The sequence below is a fragment of the Amphiprion ocellaris genome, chromosome 5, assembly GCF_022539595.1.
Source record: "Amphiprion ocellaris isolate individual 3 ecotype Okinawa chromosome 5, ASM2253959v1, whole genome shotgun sequence".
Lineage (NCBI taxonomy): Eukaryota > Metazoa > Chordata > Actinopteri > Pomacentridae > Amphiprion > Amphiprion ocellaris.
In genome coordinates, this window is record NC_072770.1 from 25,407,437 (window position 1) to 25,427,448 (window position 20,012).

Below are 20,012 nucleotides of genomic sequence, written 5' to 3' on the forward strand. Positions count from 1 at the left end.
AAGCATAAAAAAATAAGACAATAGGGCAAAGGGCAAGAAGAGAACAAGAAGACTGATGTAACGTAGGATGACTTTACCTAGCAGATACATGCCTGCTTTCTATTATCTACCACCTCTGAGTTTGCAGCTCTGTCACATTCTAGCTCTGTGGTTTGGAACATATTCAAAGTATCACACATACCTTAAAAAACACCTTGACAGTGATCTAGTTAACCCAAAACCTTAAATTATATTGCTGTTTTGATCAAATTTTTAAAAAATCTCAAGCAATGAAATCATTCTAATTATTTAGATTTACATCTGCTTGCAATGATTTACACAGCTTGTGCATGAAAGGATATAAATGTGGATCTAAGGTTTCTTCCTAGCTAAACAATTCTGCTAAAACAGCCTAATAATTCTACATATAGGTACTGATGAGAACTGTGAAAAGAAGGAATTAGAAATGAGTGCGCAAGAGCTCTTAATTTTGATTTTAAATTAATATATAAAGTGCACATCAATGACCAAAACCCAAAATTTTAAGTGCTGTACAATTAAAAGCAGCAATGGGAATGGAGGCTCAGAGAATTGATGTAAGTCTAAGGCATAAAAAACACCACCAGAGTGTAAATGTTTACTGTAACAAATTTTCACAAGTGATTTGAAAGTTTTTAATGAGACTTGCTATGTGTGTTTTGTTTTAATTAGAAGCTTTATTTATATTGCACAGAGTTTGCAAAGTGCTTTAAAATAAGACAGTCAGTTCACATCCTGTCCTGAAAAATTACATAGAAAGACTACTTAGAGACTAAGCCTCTGGTCTTGATGACATGTTCCATTGCAGCCTTTTCGGAGGTGTCCAAGTTGGTCTTGTACTTGGCCAGGATTTTCAGGATGGGCCTCAGCCTTAACCACCACTGTATCTTTGGAATACGGTGCCTGCAAAGGGGAATATTTATCAATGAAAAAAAAGGGAAACGAAAACAACACCATTAACATTTCAAGGCCTGTGCAGCAAAGGGATTTATATGACATTTTTAGTTCAAAGTGTAACAAATAATTTTGACCACTAGAGGCAGAAAGACCCTAAATGTTTGATTTACTCACCTTAAGCTATTTAGCTAACATGGTGACAAATAACTGCATATGGACACATTTCCAGTACAATCAGACCAACATGAGATGGTAGTTGGTGTACAATATTTACTCATGTTTTAAAGCTAGCAATAAATGCAAACTTGCTTTATCATCCAAGGATTTTATTCACGTCTTTCCTCATTTTTCATACAATGGCCTGTATACAAATATATAAATATACTAACTGGTTTGGCTTTGGTTATCATGTTTAGGAAACAAAAACCATTAACTGAAAGCAACTTGCAAAGTGGGAGTGTTGATTATTCAGCAGAAAACTAACACTAGCACTAGCAGCCCATTGAATCTACCAAGAGTCTTTTCATGTTAAGTAAGACATGATAGAAATTAAGTCTTACTCAAAGTCAGTCTGTTCTGCAAGTTCTGCCAGAGGCTGGAAAACCAAAGATCTCTTCTTCATTCCCAACACACAGGCAGAATCTGAAGAATTTGCGAAGATGCGACCTGGAGGTTTGAGGTTAAAAAGGAACATACATTAACACAGTGAGTATAGGAGGTCAGTAAAAAGTTGATAAAACGCTCACCAAGTCCTCACCGTGTCTGTAGCATTCCTTCAGCTTGTCAGTTAGCCAAAGGACAGACTTGATTCCCATCTTTGTCCCAAAATTCCTGTCAAATGGACTGGGGGTTCCACCCTAAAAGCAAAGAACAGGTCATCTCATATTTATGGTATTAAATTGAGTGGCAATTATTGAGTCTGTGCTCAAAAAACAGATTTGCACTAAGTAGCACACCTGCTGCATATGTCCAAGTACGTTCTTTCTGCAGTCAAACACACCCTTGCCCTCCTCTGAGTACAGGTTGAAGATGAAGTCAGTTGTGTAGTTTGCATTGCAATTCTCATTTCTAAAGCAAAAGTAGAACAATAAATGAGATATGAGCCCCAGTGCACAGCATAAAGCCGATCATGTTGATAGGAATAATGCCAGTTCCCTCAAACCTCAGAATGAGTCCTCTCTTCACTGTGGTCTTCATCTTCTCCACCAGATGTTCCACATTCACCTACAAAAAACAATTAGACCACTGACTTTAAAAATATCCATCCGTCCCTCATTGATGCCTACCATTGCTATCTTTTATAAAACAAGAGACAGACCTCGAGGTCATGAATGTTGAAGTGCTCCTCATAAATGTAGGCAGCATCGGCCCCAGATGCTAACCCAGCCATGGTTGCCAGGTAACCGCAGTATCCTCCCATAGTCTCAACAATGAACACTCTTCTCTTCGTGCCAGCAGCAGATTGCTTGATCCTGTCACACGTCTGCAAAATGTGACAGAAAAATAATGTAGTGAATAGAACTTCATTGCCTTGTGTTTCTGTGAGTATTCAGTAAAAAACTTTACCGTGGTGATGGTGTTGAGGGCAGTGTCAGTGCCAATGCTGAAGTCTGATCCAGGGACATTGTTGGACACAGTAGCAGGGACAACAACAATTGGAATACACAGCTCCTCATATTTCTCTCTAGCTTGGACCAGCTGCAGACCACCTTTGAATGCCTGGTAGAAGAAAAGTAGTGAAAGTGCAATGAGTGACTTTCACTAGCATCAACATGAATGCCATGTAGTTGGAAGATGAATAAAACAGTCCACCAGCGGTATTATCAAAGGCTCTATAGTCTTGCTCACCTCAAAGCCTCCAATGATAACAACAGCATGAATGTTGAACTTAGTGATGTTCAGGCTGATCTCCTCCATCCACTCTTGTGGCAGTGATCTTCACAACAGAAAAAGACACAATATAGTAGATTACATCTGCACAGTTATTTGTTAAATTTAGCCATGTGGGTCCACGCAAATCAACAGACACATACATTGAAAACATATACAGTCATTGCATAGGTAAACAGAGCGGTCTGTTGAAATGTATCACCTCTTTGTGCCAAGATTGGAGCCTCCCTTTCCAGTCCATCCTGCCACTCCAGACCAACTAATGGGTTCAATCTGTGCAGGGGCAAAACATGTGCTCTGTAGTATGTATAGGTTTTGCACTGTCATAGTAAACCTGGAATTTAATTACGTGTGTGTAAATACCATTCCATGAGCCAAACCATCGAAGCCGTCGTGCACTGCCAGCATGTGGTGGCCCTGGAGGAGGCCGGTCCTGACAGTTGCACGCACCGCAGCATTCATTCCTGCACACGGAGCTCCAACGTTCAGTATGGCGATGTTGATATTACTCTGGTAAAGGCAATTTCACAGACACACTTGTTTTCAATACAAATGTTTGCCACAGAGACTCAATGACCAAGAGACTAGGATTTTTGATAAGAAGGTAGAAATGCATTTCCTGACCTTTGTATCTGGGATGTGCACATGAGCCAGCATTTTGTAAGTGTTCCAGTTGTTTTCAAAGCTCCTGTAGGTGAAAATGAACAAAATTGTACAGACATCTGAAAGTCAACACAACACATGAGAATTTCAAGTAAACAGCACAGAGGTGCATGTCTTACTTTCCCCTGAGCTTCACTGCATCTTCAAACCGACCCTCAGCCATTGCTACCGTGACGTCTTTAGTCTGGCATAGAAGAAGATGAGAGAAAAATAAATAAAAATGGGAAAATAATTATAATACTACACAAATCTCCCACCATTAATGTCATGTTCACCCAAGGATTTTATATTTGCATACAAAAGATTATAAGCACTGTAGAACTAGTGTGGCAGTGTAGAATTTGCTTTGTGTGGTCAGGACTGACTTACCACTTGCACACACTCCATGAGAGGCAGCCTGACAGCCATGTTTCCAGACAAGCTGACCACACAAGCAGGAGTGTCGGGTGTAGCTTCCAGTAGAGCCATAACAGCCTCCACACCCATCCTACTCGCCTGAATCACAGCAATGAGAGAGCAGGAGGGGCACTCAGAAAAACAGATGAAATATTCTTTTTCCCACATACTTCTTAGACAGAAATAAGACTGACAGATGAATAAATGAAATGGTTTTACTGAGGTATTACCAGGATTCTATCAAACGCAGAGGGCGTTCCTCCTCTCTGTACATGGCCCAAGATGGTGGTGCGAGTGTCAAAGCCGAGCTTCTTCGATACCAGCTAAACAGACAGAGAGTTTATGAGCAGTCTGCTTATTATGACTTGAACCTGTACATGCTGGTATATTAGAGTGCTGCCATTACTGACTTGTTTAACATCATCGCAGGTGATAGGGTTACCCTTGCGGTCAATCGCTCCCTCTGCAACAATGATAATATTCAAACGGGAGCCACGGCCTCTTTGCTAAGAAGGACAGGGTACAGATTTATCATCAGCATTTGCTTCTCTCTATTCTTATAAAATCAGAGGCAGCCAAATTGGTCATGAATGTGATGATACAGAAGAAAAAGATTACATCTGTTAGTCTCCTGCACAGATGCTCCTCCCATCCATCATCAGGGGGCATCTCTGGGATGAACACCCAGTCAGCGCCACAGGCCAGAGCTGTAACCAGAGCCAGGTATCTGTAGACAAAAAGTCAAAGTGGAGTAAGTAGAGTTTGCAAAACTGACACTGGGTGCTAACTTTTTGTAAGTAACTGGAGCAGATATTTCATACATGGAAATTGACTTTTGTCATAAAACTGATTGCAATGACGATGGAAAAGCCCCTGAGTTGAACAGAGAACACAGTGAACATTTATCAAACGAACTGCATTATATCACATACTTACATATCATGTCAGAGATGAATATCAAAAACTTGTCAAAAAAGCATTAGATTTTTTAAAAGGTACTATATGTAAGTATTTTGTAAATTCAGTTGCAGATGCAGGCTGGTCAGATTGTTGTTGTGGTGATGCTCAATGTACACAGCTGCATCTCCATTTTTGAGCCTCATCCCATAGATGGACTCCAACTTCACCATCTCGGACTGCATCTAGTGATGGTACAGGAACTGATTCTCCACCTGATGCACATTCTGGTTGGAGTGACCCTCCATCACGCAACAGATCTACCTGACAGCAGAGAACTAGCTGGCCAGCCGGCATTTAGGAAATCATGAATCAGGTTGAGCTGATGGTGAGGCTAGCTGGTTAGCAGTGATTGATTTTTCAAAATAAAATATTTACATATAGCATCTTTAAGAGGTGAATGTGGGGTCAATATGTCCATCCATTTTCTTTCACTCATCTGGGATGAGATTATAGTGACAGTATGCCAAGTAGAGCATTCCTGACTTCCCTCTCCCTACCAATATTTTCCAGTTACTCCTGGGGGATCACACGGTGTTTCCAGGCCAGATGAGATATCTAATCCCTCCCACAAGTTTTGGGTCCACCCTGGGCTCTCCTTTCAGTTGGATGTTCCTGGTGAACCTCCAAAGAAAGGTGCTGGAAGGTGCAAAGGAGCAGCAACTTCACTCCAACTTTCCTTCTGCACTCTTTGCCAGAAACTGATGGACTTCTCCCTCTGAGTTTGGGGTGAGTTGCGCCCCCAGGCTAAGGTGTTAATTTATTTTAGGATCTTGTTCACAAGTGATAGGAAAATGGAGCATGAGATGGACAGATGGATTGGTGCAACCTCCACTGACCATCATGATGATGGGAGCTGAGCTGACAGGTGAAGCTCTCCATACAAGACACAAGCCACTGAAATGGGTATTTTTTCCATTTCTGTAGGGTGGCTGCCTTAGAGATGGGATGGGTGAGGGTGGGAGTGTGGAGTCAGTTTATCTAAATGCATTCTTTGAATAATTCTATAAACCTAGTCCCTTAATTTTTCATCCCATTTTGCAACCACTTGGTTATCGTACCATACTTTCAGACTCCATATACATTCTATAAATACAGCTTTGTGACCACGAAGCCTCATTCATACTGATGCGCATTCAGCACCCAGGCAAGCTGTACTCACCCACAGTGCCTGCCCATTACTTCCAGGATGAAGGTCCTCTGGTGGCTGCAGAATGACACATTTTTTGGTCAAGGCTCCAATGCTTAATTTTCCTCTTTATCCATCTCTCAAGCATACAAATGCCTACAGACATACCTCTGCGCTGTGGTGGTGATGGCGTCCACTATCTCGATGATGCGATGCAGGGCGGAGTCAGTACCGATGGTCATGTCGGTTCCACAGAAGTCATTGTCAATGGAGCCCACCATACCAACAATATTGAGGTGGGAGGAACTCTTGGCCTCATTTGCCGTGATCTTACCTGAGCAAAGATTAAAATAACATCTCTCTGGTATACCACTACAGTAAATTGCATGTTTCATAGCAATTTCCCACATGCGTATTGTGTTACTTGAAACCATGAACTGTGGGGTCACGCCTCTCACCAGATTTAACCAGGCCTGCCAGCAGCTCGCTCCATTCTGTTCTGAACTGGTTGGCACCTGTCAGACTGCCGTCACCTCCAATCACACACAGGTTGGTGATGCCCAGCTTGACCAAGTTACAGGCAGCTTTGGCGCGTCCCTCCTTGGTGCGGAAATCCTGACAGCGGGCGCTACCAATTACAGTTCCACCCTGGTGTCAGGCCAGTAAGAGGGGTTTCAGTTCAAAACAAGGATCACAAGGGAGGTAGGATTATCTGAAACCTAAGCACTAATGTCATGTTCATTAAGTCTTGCTTTTTAATGAACCGTGGCATTTAACCGACCACCTGACCTACAGCACTGCAAATTAGACAAAAGCTTATGAACTGTTTACTCCAAGTGAAAAACAGTAGAGACGATAAACACACAGATAAACATGAATTTGCATCCTTGTATTTATTCTCACCAGCTGCAGCATCATTGATACGCTCTCCCAAGTGGCAGGTCGGATGTTGTCCCCTCCATCCACCAGACCCTGGTAACCCTGTCAACAAACGCAACACAATATCACCTCCTCAAAAAGGGGTCATTGCTGGAAAGAAGCCTCATGCTTAATCATACTGACATATTTTTGTTTTGGCATGAGAAGCTATTTCAGTCCAACAAGTGCTTTGTTTATTATGCTATGCAATTTAACAAATTCAGCAAATCTTGTTTAACTGATTAATCGCTTAGATCCTTTCTCAGGCAAAAGCAGTAGCCATGCACTGGCTGCAGATTCCTAGCTGTTGCTGTTTATAATATTGTTAACTGAATAACATCTGGGCTTAGTTAGACAGTTGAATGCAAACTAAAGATATCAGCAGGTACTCTGGAAGCGTAGTTTTTACCTTTTTGTGTTTGTTTTGAAATTTTAAAATGTAATGACTGAAAATTGAAAGTATTTACCTCATGGACAAAGTACACTTTGGCTCCAGTGTAAAGTCCCACTCGAACTGTGGCCCTCACAGCTGCGTTCATACCTGTAGGAATAACGTGTGTAGGACTGTGTAAAATAACCCCTTAAAATATATGAGAACCTTGTGATAACTTGCTTTTATTTTTTCATTTCTGTCAATAGTACATTATATGAAATCACACAGAGTTATAAATGACAAACTTTTTTGGGTACATCATTGTTAGTCTTATGTAGGGTCCTTCCAAGCTAACTATTTGCTTGACAATAAGCTGCATGGATGTTGCATATGTCATCCATGGAATGAAAGCAGCATAATTTTTTTAGACTTTACGTTAACTTGCATCTGCAGCTGCAAAATGACAAATGGGTGCAATGAGTGCAACAAAAACACTGATACAACAATACTGACTATGTTATTTGACCCTGGTTTTATTGTTGGCAACAGTTCAACAGCCAGTGATAGGAGTAAACATGTGGTGCTGGCAAGAAAACTAGGCCCCTGCCTGCTCTTTTAAGAGGTTACCTAAAGGACAACACGGGGATAGATTAACTTGCCAAGAGCATCTCCGCTCACATTTAAAGGAGTTGAGGAGAGAAAGGAGGAGTAAAACTGCAGTCTTGCTCTACCGCACCACTTTACATACACATGACAGAAAGGTCATGCCTCTAAAATTAGCCTCCATAGCAGATTCAGTTCTAGACCCTCACAAGCAGGAAGAAACACTCTTGGTCGCTCTGATGAGGATTATGTATTTTCAAAAAGAAAAAGAAGAAAGGCAAAAGGTTGCTAGTTTTGCATTTACACATATCCTAATATCTTACAGAGTTCATATACAGACAGAAAAACAGCAGATGTGAGGCAGCTCACTGCCTCACATGTTCACACTACATGGTTTTTGGGGTCACTGACACATCTTCAAAGGTCACAGTGAAGATATTCCTCATCAAGTTAAAGGTCAGAGGACTGTCTGTCTCACTCTGTGTCTCTGGTAACGGTGGGAGAAGTAATTAATGCCGTCCTTTTACATGAGTTAGTTTTATGAGCAGATAGCTAAGATAACTGTTCGAGCAGAGAAATCATTAAAGATGATCATCAATAAAAAATTTACGAGTAGTTAGATTTGATATAAAATGGAGCAGCAATCATGATTGAACATGGCCATAAAGTGACTGGGGTCTCTGCTTTTCAAAAGGCAGTGTCATTTCCGGTGCTTTATCTAAAGACAATTCTACAAGATTTTATAACAGCCAGCAAATGATTCAAGTTCGTAATAATGTGAAATCTAATCAGATACGCACAGCATGTAAGTCTACTTGTCTTTGACCAATAATGACAATCCCAAAGGCATCAAGAGCTTAACTCTGGACTAATTGGTTTCTGATTCACTTTATATCTCAATGTCTCTCTATTTGACGTTAAACACTGCTGAGTCACTAAATAATGACTTTCCACACACCAGACCCTCTCAGCCACCTGCTGAGGTAAACAAATTGTAATTATGCACTCCATAGCTCGGCAAACTCCCACACCACCCTGGAAACTGTCCACTTACCCTGGGCATCGCCTCCAGAGGTCAGCACGGCGATTGCCCGACCCACTCCCATCTTTGTGGGATCAATGGTGGTCGGTTGTGCCATGGTCCTGGAGCTGGAGCTGGCTGAGAGGAAGAGGCCTTGAATGAGTAAATCCCTGAGACTGTGTTGTACTGTGTGGAGTACAAGCAGCCTCTACCTCAGCCCGCCTGTTTGGAAACTAATAGCAGTTGCAAAAGTGCACGGCTTAACTATCCGCTTGGCAGACACCGAGACACACATAGTTGTGCTTACACATTTAGACACACACGCACACACACACACACACGCACACACACACACTATGCACAAGCATGCACAGTGTCTATTTAAAGTATTCAACCCCCACCCTTCATATCTTTCATCAGAAAACCCTGCTCTTTAATAAATCAGAATAAAATCAGTGTAAAATATCACAATTATGTGTAATCTAATCTAATCTTTAGATTAGGTTAAAATGTAATTATTTTTTAATTTATTTATCAGTTTCAAATTTCACTGCAAGTTGTAGATTGGATTTAAGTCTGGAATCTGACTTCTCACGATGTATTGATATTTTTTGTTTGTAATTCATCTGTCAGTTTGCTCAACTTTACATTTCTAACATATACTGTAATAAATCACTATAAAAATACAGTTGAATTCTTGAACAGTAGTGTACTGTTTTTTGTTTTGTTTTTTAAAATACATTTTAAACAGTAAAATCTGACGCTTTCATGGAGCCAAAAACAAGATCGACAATGAACAGCAGCTCATTTTAAAAACTAATGGTTTAAGTTGAGCCAAAAATGTTCGTGCAAGAGTTCATAAAGCACTCTTTAGAGCAGACATTTGATTTAGGCAGTTAAGAATAACACTGATAACTTTACATTCCTGCTCTGAAACATTATCATACATTGTTGCATTGCTGCCATTGAACATATGTTCTTGATACACAAAACTGTAACTTGCCTTATCCTCAATCGCTTTAGGTTTTATAGTGGTATATGCATTTTAAAAGTTAACAGAGTTTGTAATTTCTCAATTGTGGATCATATACACACATACACACACACACACACACACACACACACACACACACACACACACACACACACACACACACATATATGTATGTATGTATATATATATATATATATATATATATATACATATATTTGTAGAAGAATAAATATATATAGATTTCACAGTTGCAGAAGAAGTTAAAGTTAGTGTTGATTACAATGGCGACACTTTAGTACAGCACATCACTGGAAAGTCTAGGTACAATATCAAAGAGTACAGCTACTACAATAAGTTTACAACTAAAGATTTGCATTTTCATTCTGTACCATTACAGTGTTTTTGTCTCAGGTCTTGTCCTACTAATGGTATTTTGTCTTGCTATTCCCTTAGGCATTTGAAGAATTTCACTGCAGATTTCCATTCACGGATCATAAATGCAGGTGGTGTCTGTGATGGGAATCTCAGTAACTCAGGGGTCCCACAGCCGTACAGCAGTAATGCTCCTTTTTTCACTGAAAAACTGCTGTCAGACTTGTAATTTAGGGGTGTCATAGTAAAAGAAGAAAATAGGAAATATATGTATTTTTTCAAGTGCGCTTAATTGAGATCAATTTATTTTATTTTGAATATTTAGGCTGTTTTTGTGTGTGGAAGAAAAATTCTAATTACTTCCACTGTGAGTTTGTTTTGTTGGATATTAAAATTTCCTGTCAAATATCTGTACAGCAGTAAATGTGTAATACAAATGCTTTTTGAATATGGTTTGGTAAAGCTGGTCTCTGAACTTCCGCTGAGTTTCTTCCACTACAGTCCACTTTAGGAACACTCTACATATAGAAACTAGGGATACTCCAGTTCTATAATTGCAATCTGGCTTACCAGCATCTCCTGCTGGATCAAAACTGGAGGATGCTTTATTTTCACATTCAGATGCTGGAAGGTCATCACCACCTGAGGAGGGAGAATGATACCATTGTTACTCAAGCTGTGATCCAACAGACAGCAATCACACGTTCAGCTGTATGCGACTGAACTCTACAACAGAAATATCAGTAGTTATTATAAAAACAACACTAAATAACTCGCTCTAAAGTGAAAGTTGGGATCTAACTCACATGATAGACCCTCTCTACAAAAGGCAAGCTGCTCAAACATTATTCTTCAGCATTTTTCTGCCTGCTGTGTTATTTCAAGCATTTGTCATCACCATGTAACATCCTGTATCTGCACTGTGCAGGTTAGTTTACTCCCACCGGCCTTATCTTGTCTTTTGCGACGAGCTGCAGTTGATAGGTTGACTGCTTAGGAATGAATGCTAATAAAACAAAGCCCATGAATACATTTTTGTTTATTGGAAAAAAAATCTCCTCTGAACAGCCAGTCAGATATGTCCAGTTCAATATAGCACCAACAAGACCACCGGGTATTCTAAATTGATGACTCCCGCTCACAAAGCCAATAATTCAAATACCAGTCTCTGCTTGTTTGTAATTGCTGTACACACGGAAATTTAACCTCCAGGGCCCCTATGACAAAACTGTCAACTACTTTGTCTTTTTAAATGACTTCTCTCCCACCAGCAAACACATTATATCTTGATAGTCAGTTATTCATGTCTTGAATTATAAATTAGATGAGTAATTAGACACAGCACAGTACTACAACTGGATGTGGGTTGGGTGTGTGTGTGTCTCTGTGACTATTAACCTACTTGTTCAGTCACTGCTAAGGAACCTGTAATAATTGAACAACCAGCAAAGTAGAACTAAATGCTTATTTTTCTGTCTATTAATATAAAAGTTGAATTAAGTACATCACATGATATTATAAGGCAAGTGAACCACAAAGCCATCAAAGTTCAAATTTAAATAAAAACACGATGTGGGAGATGTCAGTTATTGACATAGATAGATATATAAATTAATTAACTATGAAAACAGGCAATCAATGGGACAACAGTGAGAGTCCCGTCTGTTGCAGGCAGCTCAATGGAGCTGCTTTAAATAGATAGCAGCGGCTATCTATAAAGCTCACAGGAACCCCTGCCCTTCTTTACCACCATCACTGTGAAACTGCAGTCATGCCCTTAGCTGAACATGTGAAACCATGTCATGTGGATTCACTGCTTGTTAAGACATAGCAACTGCAAAAAAAAAAAAAAAAAGACAAAAGTTCCTAAAACCAATCCTCGGGTAGATTCAGTGTGTCAGTATTTAAATGTAACACAGGCTGAATCAGAGATCGCTAGAATAAAACCATCACAAAGACACAAATATCCACACATATGCCTACCTTGACCTTTCTTTCTGAACCACAGCAGCAGACAAGCCAACAGTGCAGCTCCAACGAGCCACAGGGCTGAGAGGACACCAGTGTACCACATCCTCGCAGCACCTCTCTTCCTGGGAAACCCTTCTGCATCTGATCTGTATTAATAGCTTTGATATCACTTGTACATTGTGGAGTAATGACCTTCATCGTTAAAGCATGCTGGGAAATCAGATACGACTTGCCAGTGTCTCTAAGCACAGTATTTTATCTGGGAACAAAAAGATAAAAAATACTAAACAATGGACTCTATGTATGTTTCAATGTTAATAGAGTCAGACCATACAAGCTGTTTAGTTGCATTAAAGTTGAAAATAACTGGTCACAAACCCAAATAAGTTAAAATTAGAGGGGAAATGTTTCTAGCCTTCCAGTGTGGCTATAGATGAAGCCATGCATGCAGAAGTTGTAGCACTGCAACAGTGTAATATGACCGTAGCTGTAAGGATGATCAAAAAGCATTTTGGTGTTCATGGGCGACACTTCAGACTCCTGAAGTGCAGCTTCATTGAATCACATGACAAACTATAGATGCTGTAAATCACATGAATATGAAAAATGTCTTTCAGATTAAAAGCTTCATGGTGGTGACATTTCTTGGCATGGTATTGGTATATTAGAGAAAAGAAAAGAACAATTTTTTAGCTACAAAAAGCTCAAGACAGTGTTTTCATGTATGCAGTCTTGTGGTCATTGTTGTGTAAATATATATTTGGATCTTAATGTTTATGAGCAGATGTATCAGATTCTGTGAATGTAAAAGTGTAATTGAGCCCATTCAACATGTTTTAGTAACAATGAATCCTTGTTTCTGCCAGAAGCAAAAGGCCTGCGTTATACTGTTTATTTAACTAGTGTTTAATTACATTTTATTGAACATTACCAAAGTGTGGATTGGAGCAGTTTAGAAGGATTTAAAGACCTTTTTGTCTGTTACTCATCCATTAGAGCAAGTTCACTGCTGTAGAGTAAACACCACAGAGGTGTGATGCTCAACTTATGCAGGCCTGTGACAACTTGCTATTTGGCTTTCAAACGACTTTCTAATTTACAATGAAAATGAATTGACAAACAATGGGAATAATTTGTTTGTTTGTGTATATATAGTACATGTTCAGTAATGTCCCCTGGTCATTACTCAGTTTACTTGAAAATAAAGCATCTCAAAGAAGATAAGTTATGGGCCTTTTACTACTGGCCCCTGTCCTCCTCTCACTTTGCAGATGTGGCCCCCAAATGTGGCAAAATAAGGTGAATATCCATGTTTAGATGGTTTAGTGATTTTAAACAGCATTACAATGGCCAGATTCACAGTATAGCCAAAATTCTATGAACACCAACTCTAATTTTTGGGGTCAGTCACCTCAGTAATGTTACTGGTCAAAGATGTAGTTGTCAGCTATATATGCGGTGCACTGTAGTAATAATATTGGTGCCATCTTTTGTTGTTTTGAAAGTATAGCAATAGTACAATAAATTTAGTCGTAGAAGACTTACCAGCAGGCTATACTTGAAGTTAATCTCACATCAGCATGCTGACAGTGAGGAGAATTTTTAGGCAGGTACAATGTTTATCACATGCAAACAATTGCTAATTAGCAGTAAACAGTGCTCTAAGTGTAATCTTATGGTCAAACGTGGTAAAATGATGAACTGTCATTAGTAAAAAAAAAAAAAAAAACAGTTCTGGCCTGTTTTTTCTACAGTCAACACATACACTGATCAGATGTAACATTATGATCATGTGCCTATGATTGTGTTAGTCCCCTCTTTGTTGCCAAAACAGCCCTGACCGTCGAGGCGAGGACTCCACCAGACCCCTGCAGGTGTGCTGTAGTATCTGGCACCAAGATGTTAGCAGCAGATCCTTTAAGTCCTGTAAGTTGTGAGATGGGGCCTCCATAGGGCGGACTTGTTTGTCCAGCACCTCCCACAGATACCTGGTTGGATTGAGTTCTGAAGACTTCGGAGGCCAAGTTAACACCTCAAACTCGTTGTTGTGCTCCTCAAACCATTCCTGAACCATTTCTGCTTTGTGGCACGGAGCGTTATCATTAAAGGGTGGACACTGTCTGCAACAATACTTAGGTAGGTGGTACGTGTCAAGTAACATCCACATGGATGGCAGGACCCAAGGTTTCCCAGCAGAACATTGCCCAAAGCATCACACTACCTCTGCTAGCTTGCCTTTTTGCCATTGTGCATCCTGGTGCCATGTGTTCCCCTGGTAAGCGGCACATACGCACCCAGCCATCCACGTGATGTAAACAAAAACATGATTCATCAGACCAGACCACCTTCTTCCATTGCTCCATGGTCCAATTCTGATGCTCAGATGTCCATTATTGGTGCTTTCAGCGGTGCACAGGGGTCAGCATGGGCACCTTGATTGGTCTGTGGCTATGCAGCCCCATAGGCAACAAACTGCGATGCACTGTGTATTCTGACACCTTTCTATTAGAGCCAGCATTAACTTCTTCAGCAATTAGAGCAACAGTAGCCTGTATGTTGGATCGAATCACACGGGCAAGCCTCCGCTCCCCATTTGCATCAATGAACCTTGGTCGCCCATGATCCTGTCGCCGGCTCACCACTGTTCCTTCCTCAGACCACCTTTGATAGATACTGACCACTGCAGACTGGAAACACCCCACAAGAGCTGCAGTTCTGGAGATGCTCTGACCCGTCTAGTCATCATAATTTGGCCCCTGTCAAACTCACTCAAATCCTTACACTTGCCCATTTTCTGTGCTTCTGACACACATCAACTTTGAGGACGAAATCACTTGCTGCCTAATATATCCAACCCACTAACAGGTGCTGTGATGAAGAGATAATCAGTGTTATTCACTTCACCTGCCAGTGGTTATAATGCTATGTCAGATGATATTAGTACCTTTTTTGTGTGATTTTACTAGATATCTATAATTTAACAAAACAAAGAAAATCTGTAAATAACAGCTCAGAAAATGATTTACCATTTTCAGTCCTTTATATATATATATATATATATATATATATATATATATTGCAAGTACTGACAAACATCTCTAAAATATGTTTTTTTACTGATTAATATACAGCAAGAATGAAAAAAAAATACTATTTGTAAAAGTACAGATTTCTGACATGACCTGTCTTTGTGTTTAACATATAAATTAAGTTTTAAAAGAATACTTTTTTCTGTGATCTTACTTGTTATTATTTGTAGTTTAACAACATAGGGGAAAATTGTGACATAATATGTAAACTGATAATGACATTACAGTAAAAACTGTTAAAAAGATTCTTTTTTTTAGTGTGTATTACTGCACAATAGACATTTTCTACTTCTAACCCCGATGTGCTCTTTCCGTAGAGATTCACAACTTTATATTACAGTGAAAACCGAATCCACAGTGAGTACAAATGTGACAGGAGCAGGAAAAAACACCTAGAAAGTGCTTGGGATACAGAGGGTTAACAAACTTTATTTGAAAAGTTGCTGAACTCCTTTACGGTCTGTCTCTGGTTACAGTATGACAGTGTAGCTGTGATGTCACGTAAAATGGGGTCAGTGTTCTTTAAACCACTGACTGAGTTTGCAGCCAGCAGACAACGAGCTACGTGACATTGGAGTGACTCTCATACCAGAACAGATTGAAAGTGCAACAGAGAAACACAAGCACACACACTCATTATACACACATTTACAGTATCTATTTTTGAGGATCATGGCTGACATAATCCTCAAACTTTAATTTGAACAACATGCTCTAACCCAAGTCTTATCCTCGCCTCAATAAAATGTATATAAAAATGCAACCTCAGAGAGATTGATTTAGGGCACACAAACACAAATGCATTATGCTAGTTAAAAAAGCTTCAGATTAAATGTTTTTATGTTGTTGTCATTCATCAGCTCCTGTCATCTGTGAAGGTCATGATGCTCGGCTCATCCTTCGACTCCACATCTTCCTACCAGCAGAAAGGGTCTCTAAAGCAGATACATCACTGTGCACAAAAGGCCGTTTGTCATAAACACACGTCTCAGGTGTGGTCCGTGCTCTGCCTCTTTGTGCACCATCTTTCCAATATTGTGTGCCCCTGGTGGGTTGAGTGACATGCAGCTCTCTCCCGAGGCGAACCCCGATCGATAGCACCATTTCCAGGTAATCCCCGCTCCTGTCTTCCCAGACACTGTTAACACTCGCACCGCCTGTAATAAACCATATGGATCAATACAACAGCAGTTCAACACAAAACACTTCCACCTCAGCTAATGCAGTGAAATGTGGACTGGATATTGCTACAATCTGACTCCTCACCATCTCCAATTATCTCACATATTATGTGAATAATCAGATTATGCTGCCTTTAAGAGAACATAATTGTTATGTAATGACTTGTAATATACTAAGACAGTTGCCAGAGATTACCAAATGGTTTCCATATGGTTATTTGTAATTAAATTTGCATAAAGAAACTGCTCTGACATTTAGAAATAAGCAGCTGTATATTTAGCATCAAATTACACAACCTTTTTGTACTGCCGGTTACTTTTCAGTCTTTGAAATACTTTTTCTGTGACTCTCTATTGTCTGTCTTTAATCTATGGAATAATGTGTCGCTACTGTCAATTTAAAGTTCCACTTCTAAATTTTTCCACATATTCCCATACCGTGGCAGGTTACTAAGACTTTTAGTCTCTATAACAGGAGGTAATGACGATCATACTGGACTGTCCATCTTAGTTAAACTTGCAATGTTTAGCACAGTAATTGATTAGTCAATCAACAGAAAATTAGCCATGATTTGAGATCATTAAAAACGTGGATGTGATGTGCTTGTTTCAATATTTTCTGACATTTTATAGACCTAATCATGAAGCAGTTATGGAGAACGCAATGGTTAAATTGATTTATTAAGGAAATAGTTGTTAGTCACAACCCTGCTCTGTGATGTTTTCTCAATAGTGAACTGTTTAGCAAACAGTTCACTCAATAAAAGGCAAAAAGGCCAAAAAATAACTTAAAAAAATGCTTTGTCTCTTACCAACATTATCAAATCATGTAACACAAAAGAAGCGTACTTGGAATGAAACTGAGTTTAATCTGAAAATGTCTTCATGTTGCATAGACTGACCTGATTTGCGTTTATAAAGCGATACAGAACATATTTCAAAATCAATCCTGCACTTTCTTGCTCTCTCTGACCTTTAAACGCAGAAAAACCTGACTGACTTCCTGTCAGCCAATAGGTGGCAGCAGCATCTGATCTTTCGCGTCCTCATGTTTATCAGTGCCGACGAGCCACATGCAAAGTCTCGGCCTAATGAATCATGCACTGAAAGTGTCAGTGGAAATTTTGTTAGATTTTATTGCAGTTTAATCAGCTCAATGAATGTTTTAATAGGTTGATATTTCAGAAGCGAACAGAAATGCAGTGATAAATTGTGCAGGGTGAGCAGCCCCCACTCACCCTCCTTACCTCACCCCTCTCCTCTCTCACTGCAGAGAATCGCTAATGCAGAAATGCACAGCTGTTTGTCCATTTGTTGGTGCAGGGCAGTCTCATATTAGATTATTAATGTTCTTTTTAGAACAGACCAGTGTGCAACTGGCACACGAGACTGAAAATGTGTGTTTTGCTTACAGGTAAGCAGCTGGTCCAGCCTTTTCTTGCTATTCCTGCTCAAACTTTCCTCTTTTTTTCTGCATTTCTTTCTTATTTTCCTCATCTCTTCTTTTATCCAAAGGGATTTTATGAATTCATCAGGTTGGGCCACTGGGCTCCACCTTACTGCAGGCCTCCCACACCATTTAACATGTCTTTACCCCTCCTCCCCTCTCAGAGGATTGCTCTGCTTCTGCATTTGTTACCCCCAATCCCTCTTTCCCATTATGTACATATCGTAATCAGTCTATTCCCCTCCTCTCCTTGGTTTCATCCATTCCCAGTTTTTTCCTTGCTCTTCCTTTGACCTTCAGTTCCCTTGTTCTCCTACTCTCCCTCATTCCTATATTTCTTCCCTGTTTTCCCGACCATAAGCTGGTAATGGAATGAAAAATCAACATGGCTGTGACATTTTGGGCAGTAGTTCCCCCTCCTCAGGTGCTGTCACATATATACTGTTGTCCTCTGCGAGCATGGATGTATGATGTGTTGTATGACTCCTCTAATAAGGACATGGATGAGAGAATGGAGAATGCTGGGGGCTGTAATTAAAGACCGAGGGGTCTCGCTGAATAAGTAGGGAGGGGAGGTAAAACGGTGGCTATCTGCCGCTGGAACAATAAATCAACCTGCCCCTTTAGTCGCCCTCAACACAATATCACTACACGGCATTCAGCCCCCCCTCTTTGCAAAAGCAATTCCGTCATGTCTTGTTAGCTCATTCGTCTTCATCAGCACCAGTGGGAGGTTCAAACCCCGTCCTCACTCCCCACCGCACCTTGAGACGCCACCCCCCCTCCCAATGCCAGGCGCCATTGGTCAAAGCAGAACCAGGCTGTGCATCAGCGTGGGCATGGATGTCATATCCTCCTCACACACACACAAACACACACAGTGTCGTGCAACAGCTGAAGAGACAACAGTTAAACTAATCTTAGTTTGGCCATGCAGATCTGGGTCGCAAAGTAATGTTATTAATGAACGCATGGTTGACACACACATCGCGCTAATGGCATTCAGGGCCAATTAAGGGATGACTAATTAATTAGACATTTCCTATAAGGCTTACTGATATGTTAATTTGCAGTCACATAAATCACAGTCTTAATTGTGCTGCCTTCAGATAATAAGATTTTCATTACGTATAATGATGAATTGTTCTGCCAGCCGAATTGTGGATTTACCGAGAAATACTGGTTTTAAGACAACGCTGCAACAGCGCAGGATGCTGATTTTTAAAAAAAAAAATCAAATCAAAATCTAGAAATAGTAAAGCATTCTCCTTGACATTTTATTGAGCACTGGGTGTTTCCCAGTAGTAACGTGTTTCTGCTGCTGGTGTGTCTGGTTCAAGGACATTTAACCAAAAGTAAGATATGACTGATAAAAAAACAAATTTGAGTTTGTTAATACTTACTTACTAATGAATTAATTCATTAACTTCATTAGAGGTTCTTCATTTTCTACTACAATTCATAAAGAACTAATATGTCTTTGTGTCATTATTTCTCAGTTGCTTGTTACTTTTCAGATTTTATGTACACAATTTCTTACCAGTTCTCAAAACATGTGTTAATCCAGAATAAACAACAGAAAATATATGAAGTTATTAAATTTAGCTTCACATTGATAGCATTAAAATGCTACATAATTATACTTGTGCATACATAATGAACTAAAGGTAATATCTCAATAACATGTTCATAGTAATTACAGCACTATAAAAGAGATCATTCCCACTTAAAAGCATTTTACTTGTGATACTTTCATAACATTTTGCTAATAATACTTAAATACACGGTTAAAAAACAATCAAATGAGTGGCAGTAGTGGTTTCCAAAAAAAAAGGAAAATTAAAGTAAAATTTCCAGACTCAAATAAAGTACAAAGCATTACATTTACTGACATTTTCGTTATATGTTCTGCAGTGAAACATCATTATTTTACAAAATCTCCCTAAATGATTAGCTAACACACACCCACGTTAATTAACATCGTAACAGCTCACTTTGGAGGACAAATAAAATAGACGCCACTATTAATCCCAAATCACTTTAGTTCATTCAGACAAAAAGTTAGAATATCAACCAATTGTTCACAAATAATT

The 20,012-nt window shown here is 39.7% G+C and overlaps 1 protein-coding gene across 1 annotated transcript; it reads right to left on the reverse strand.

Moving 5' to 3' along the window:
• Positions 1–675: 675 nt before the first annotated feature.
• pfkmb (phosphofructokinase, muscle b) lies at positions 676–9,103 on the reverse strand. The gene is made up of 22 exons (XM_023299284.3): positions 8,899–9,103; positions 7,336–7,409; positions 6,854–6,931; positions 6,409–6,598; positions 6,119–6,284; positions 5,984–6,028; positions 4,483–4,591; positions 4,275–4,370; positions 4,095–4,187; positions 3,838–3,963; positions 3,588–3,652; positions 3,430–3,493; positions 3,169–3,315; positions 3,008–3,078; positions 2,764–2,851; positions 2,482–2,634; positions 2,234–2,398; positions 2,078–2,139; positions 1,872–1,983; positions 1,673–1,772; positions 1,476–1,581; positions 676–921 (listed from the first exon to the last, which is right to left on the reverse strand). The coding sequence occupies exons 1-22, from the start codon at positions 8,981–8,983 to the stop codon at positions 780–782; spliced, it is 2,337 nt and encodes a 778-aa protein (XP_023155052.1). The 5' UTR covers positions 8,984–9,103; the 3' UTR covers positions 676–779.
• Between the last annotated feature and the right edge of the window lie 10,909 nt (positions 9,104–20,012).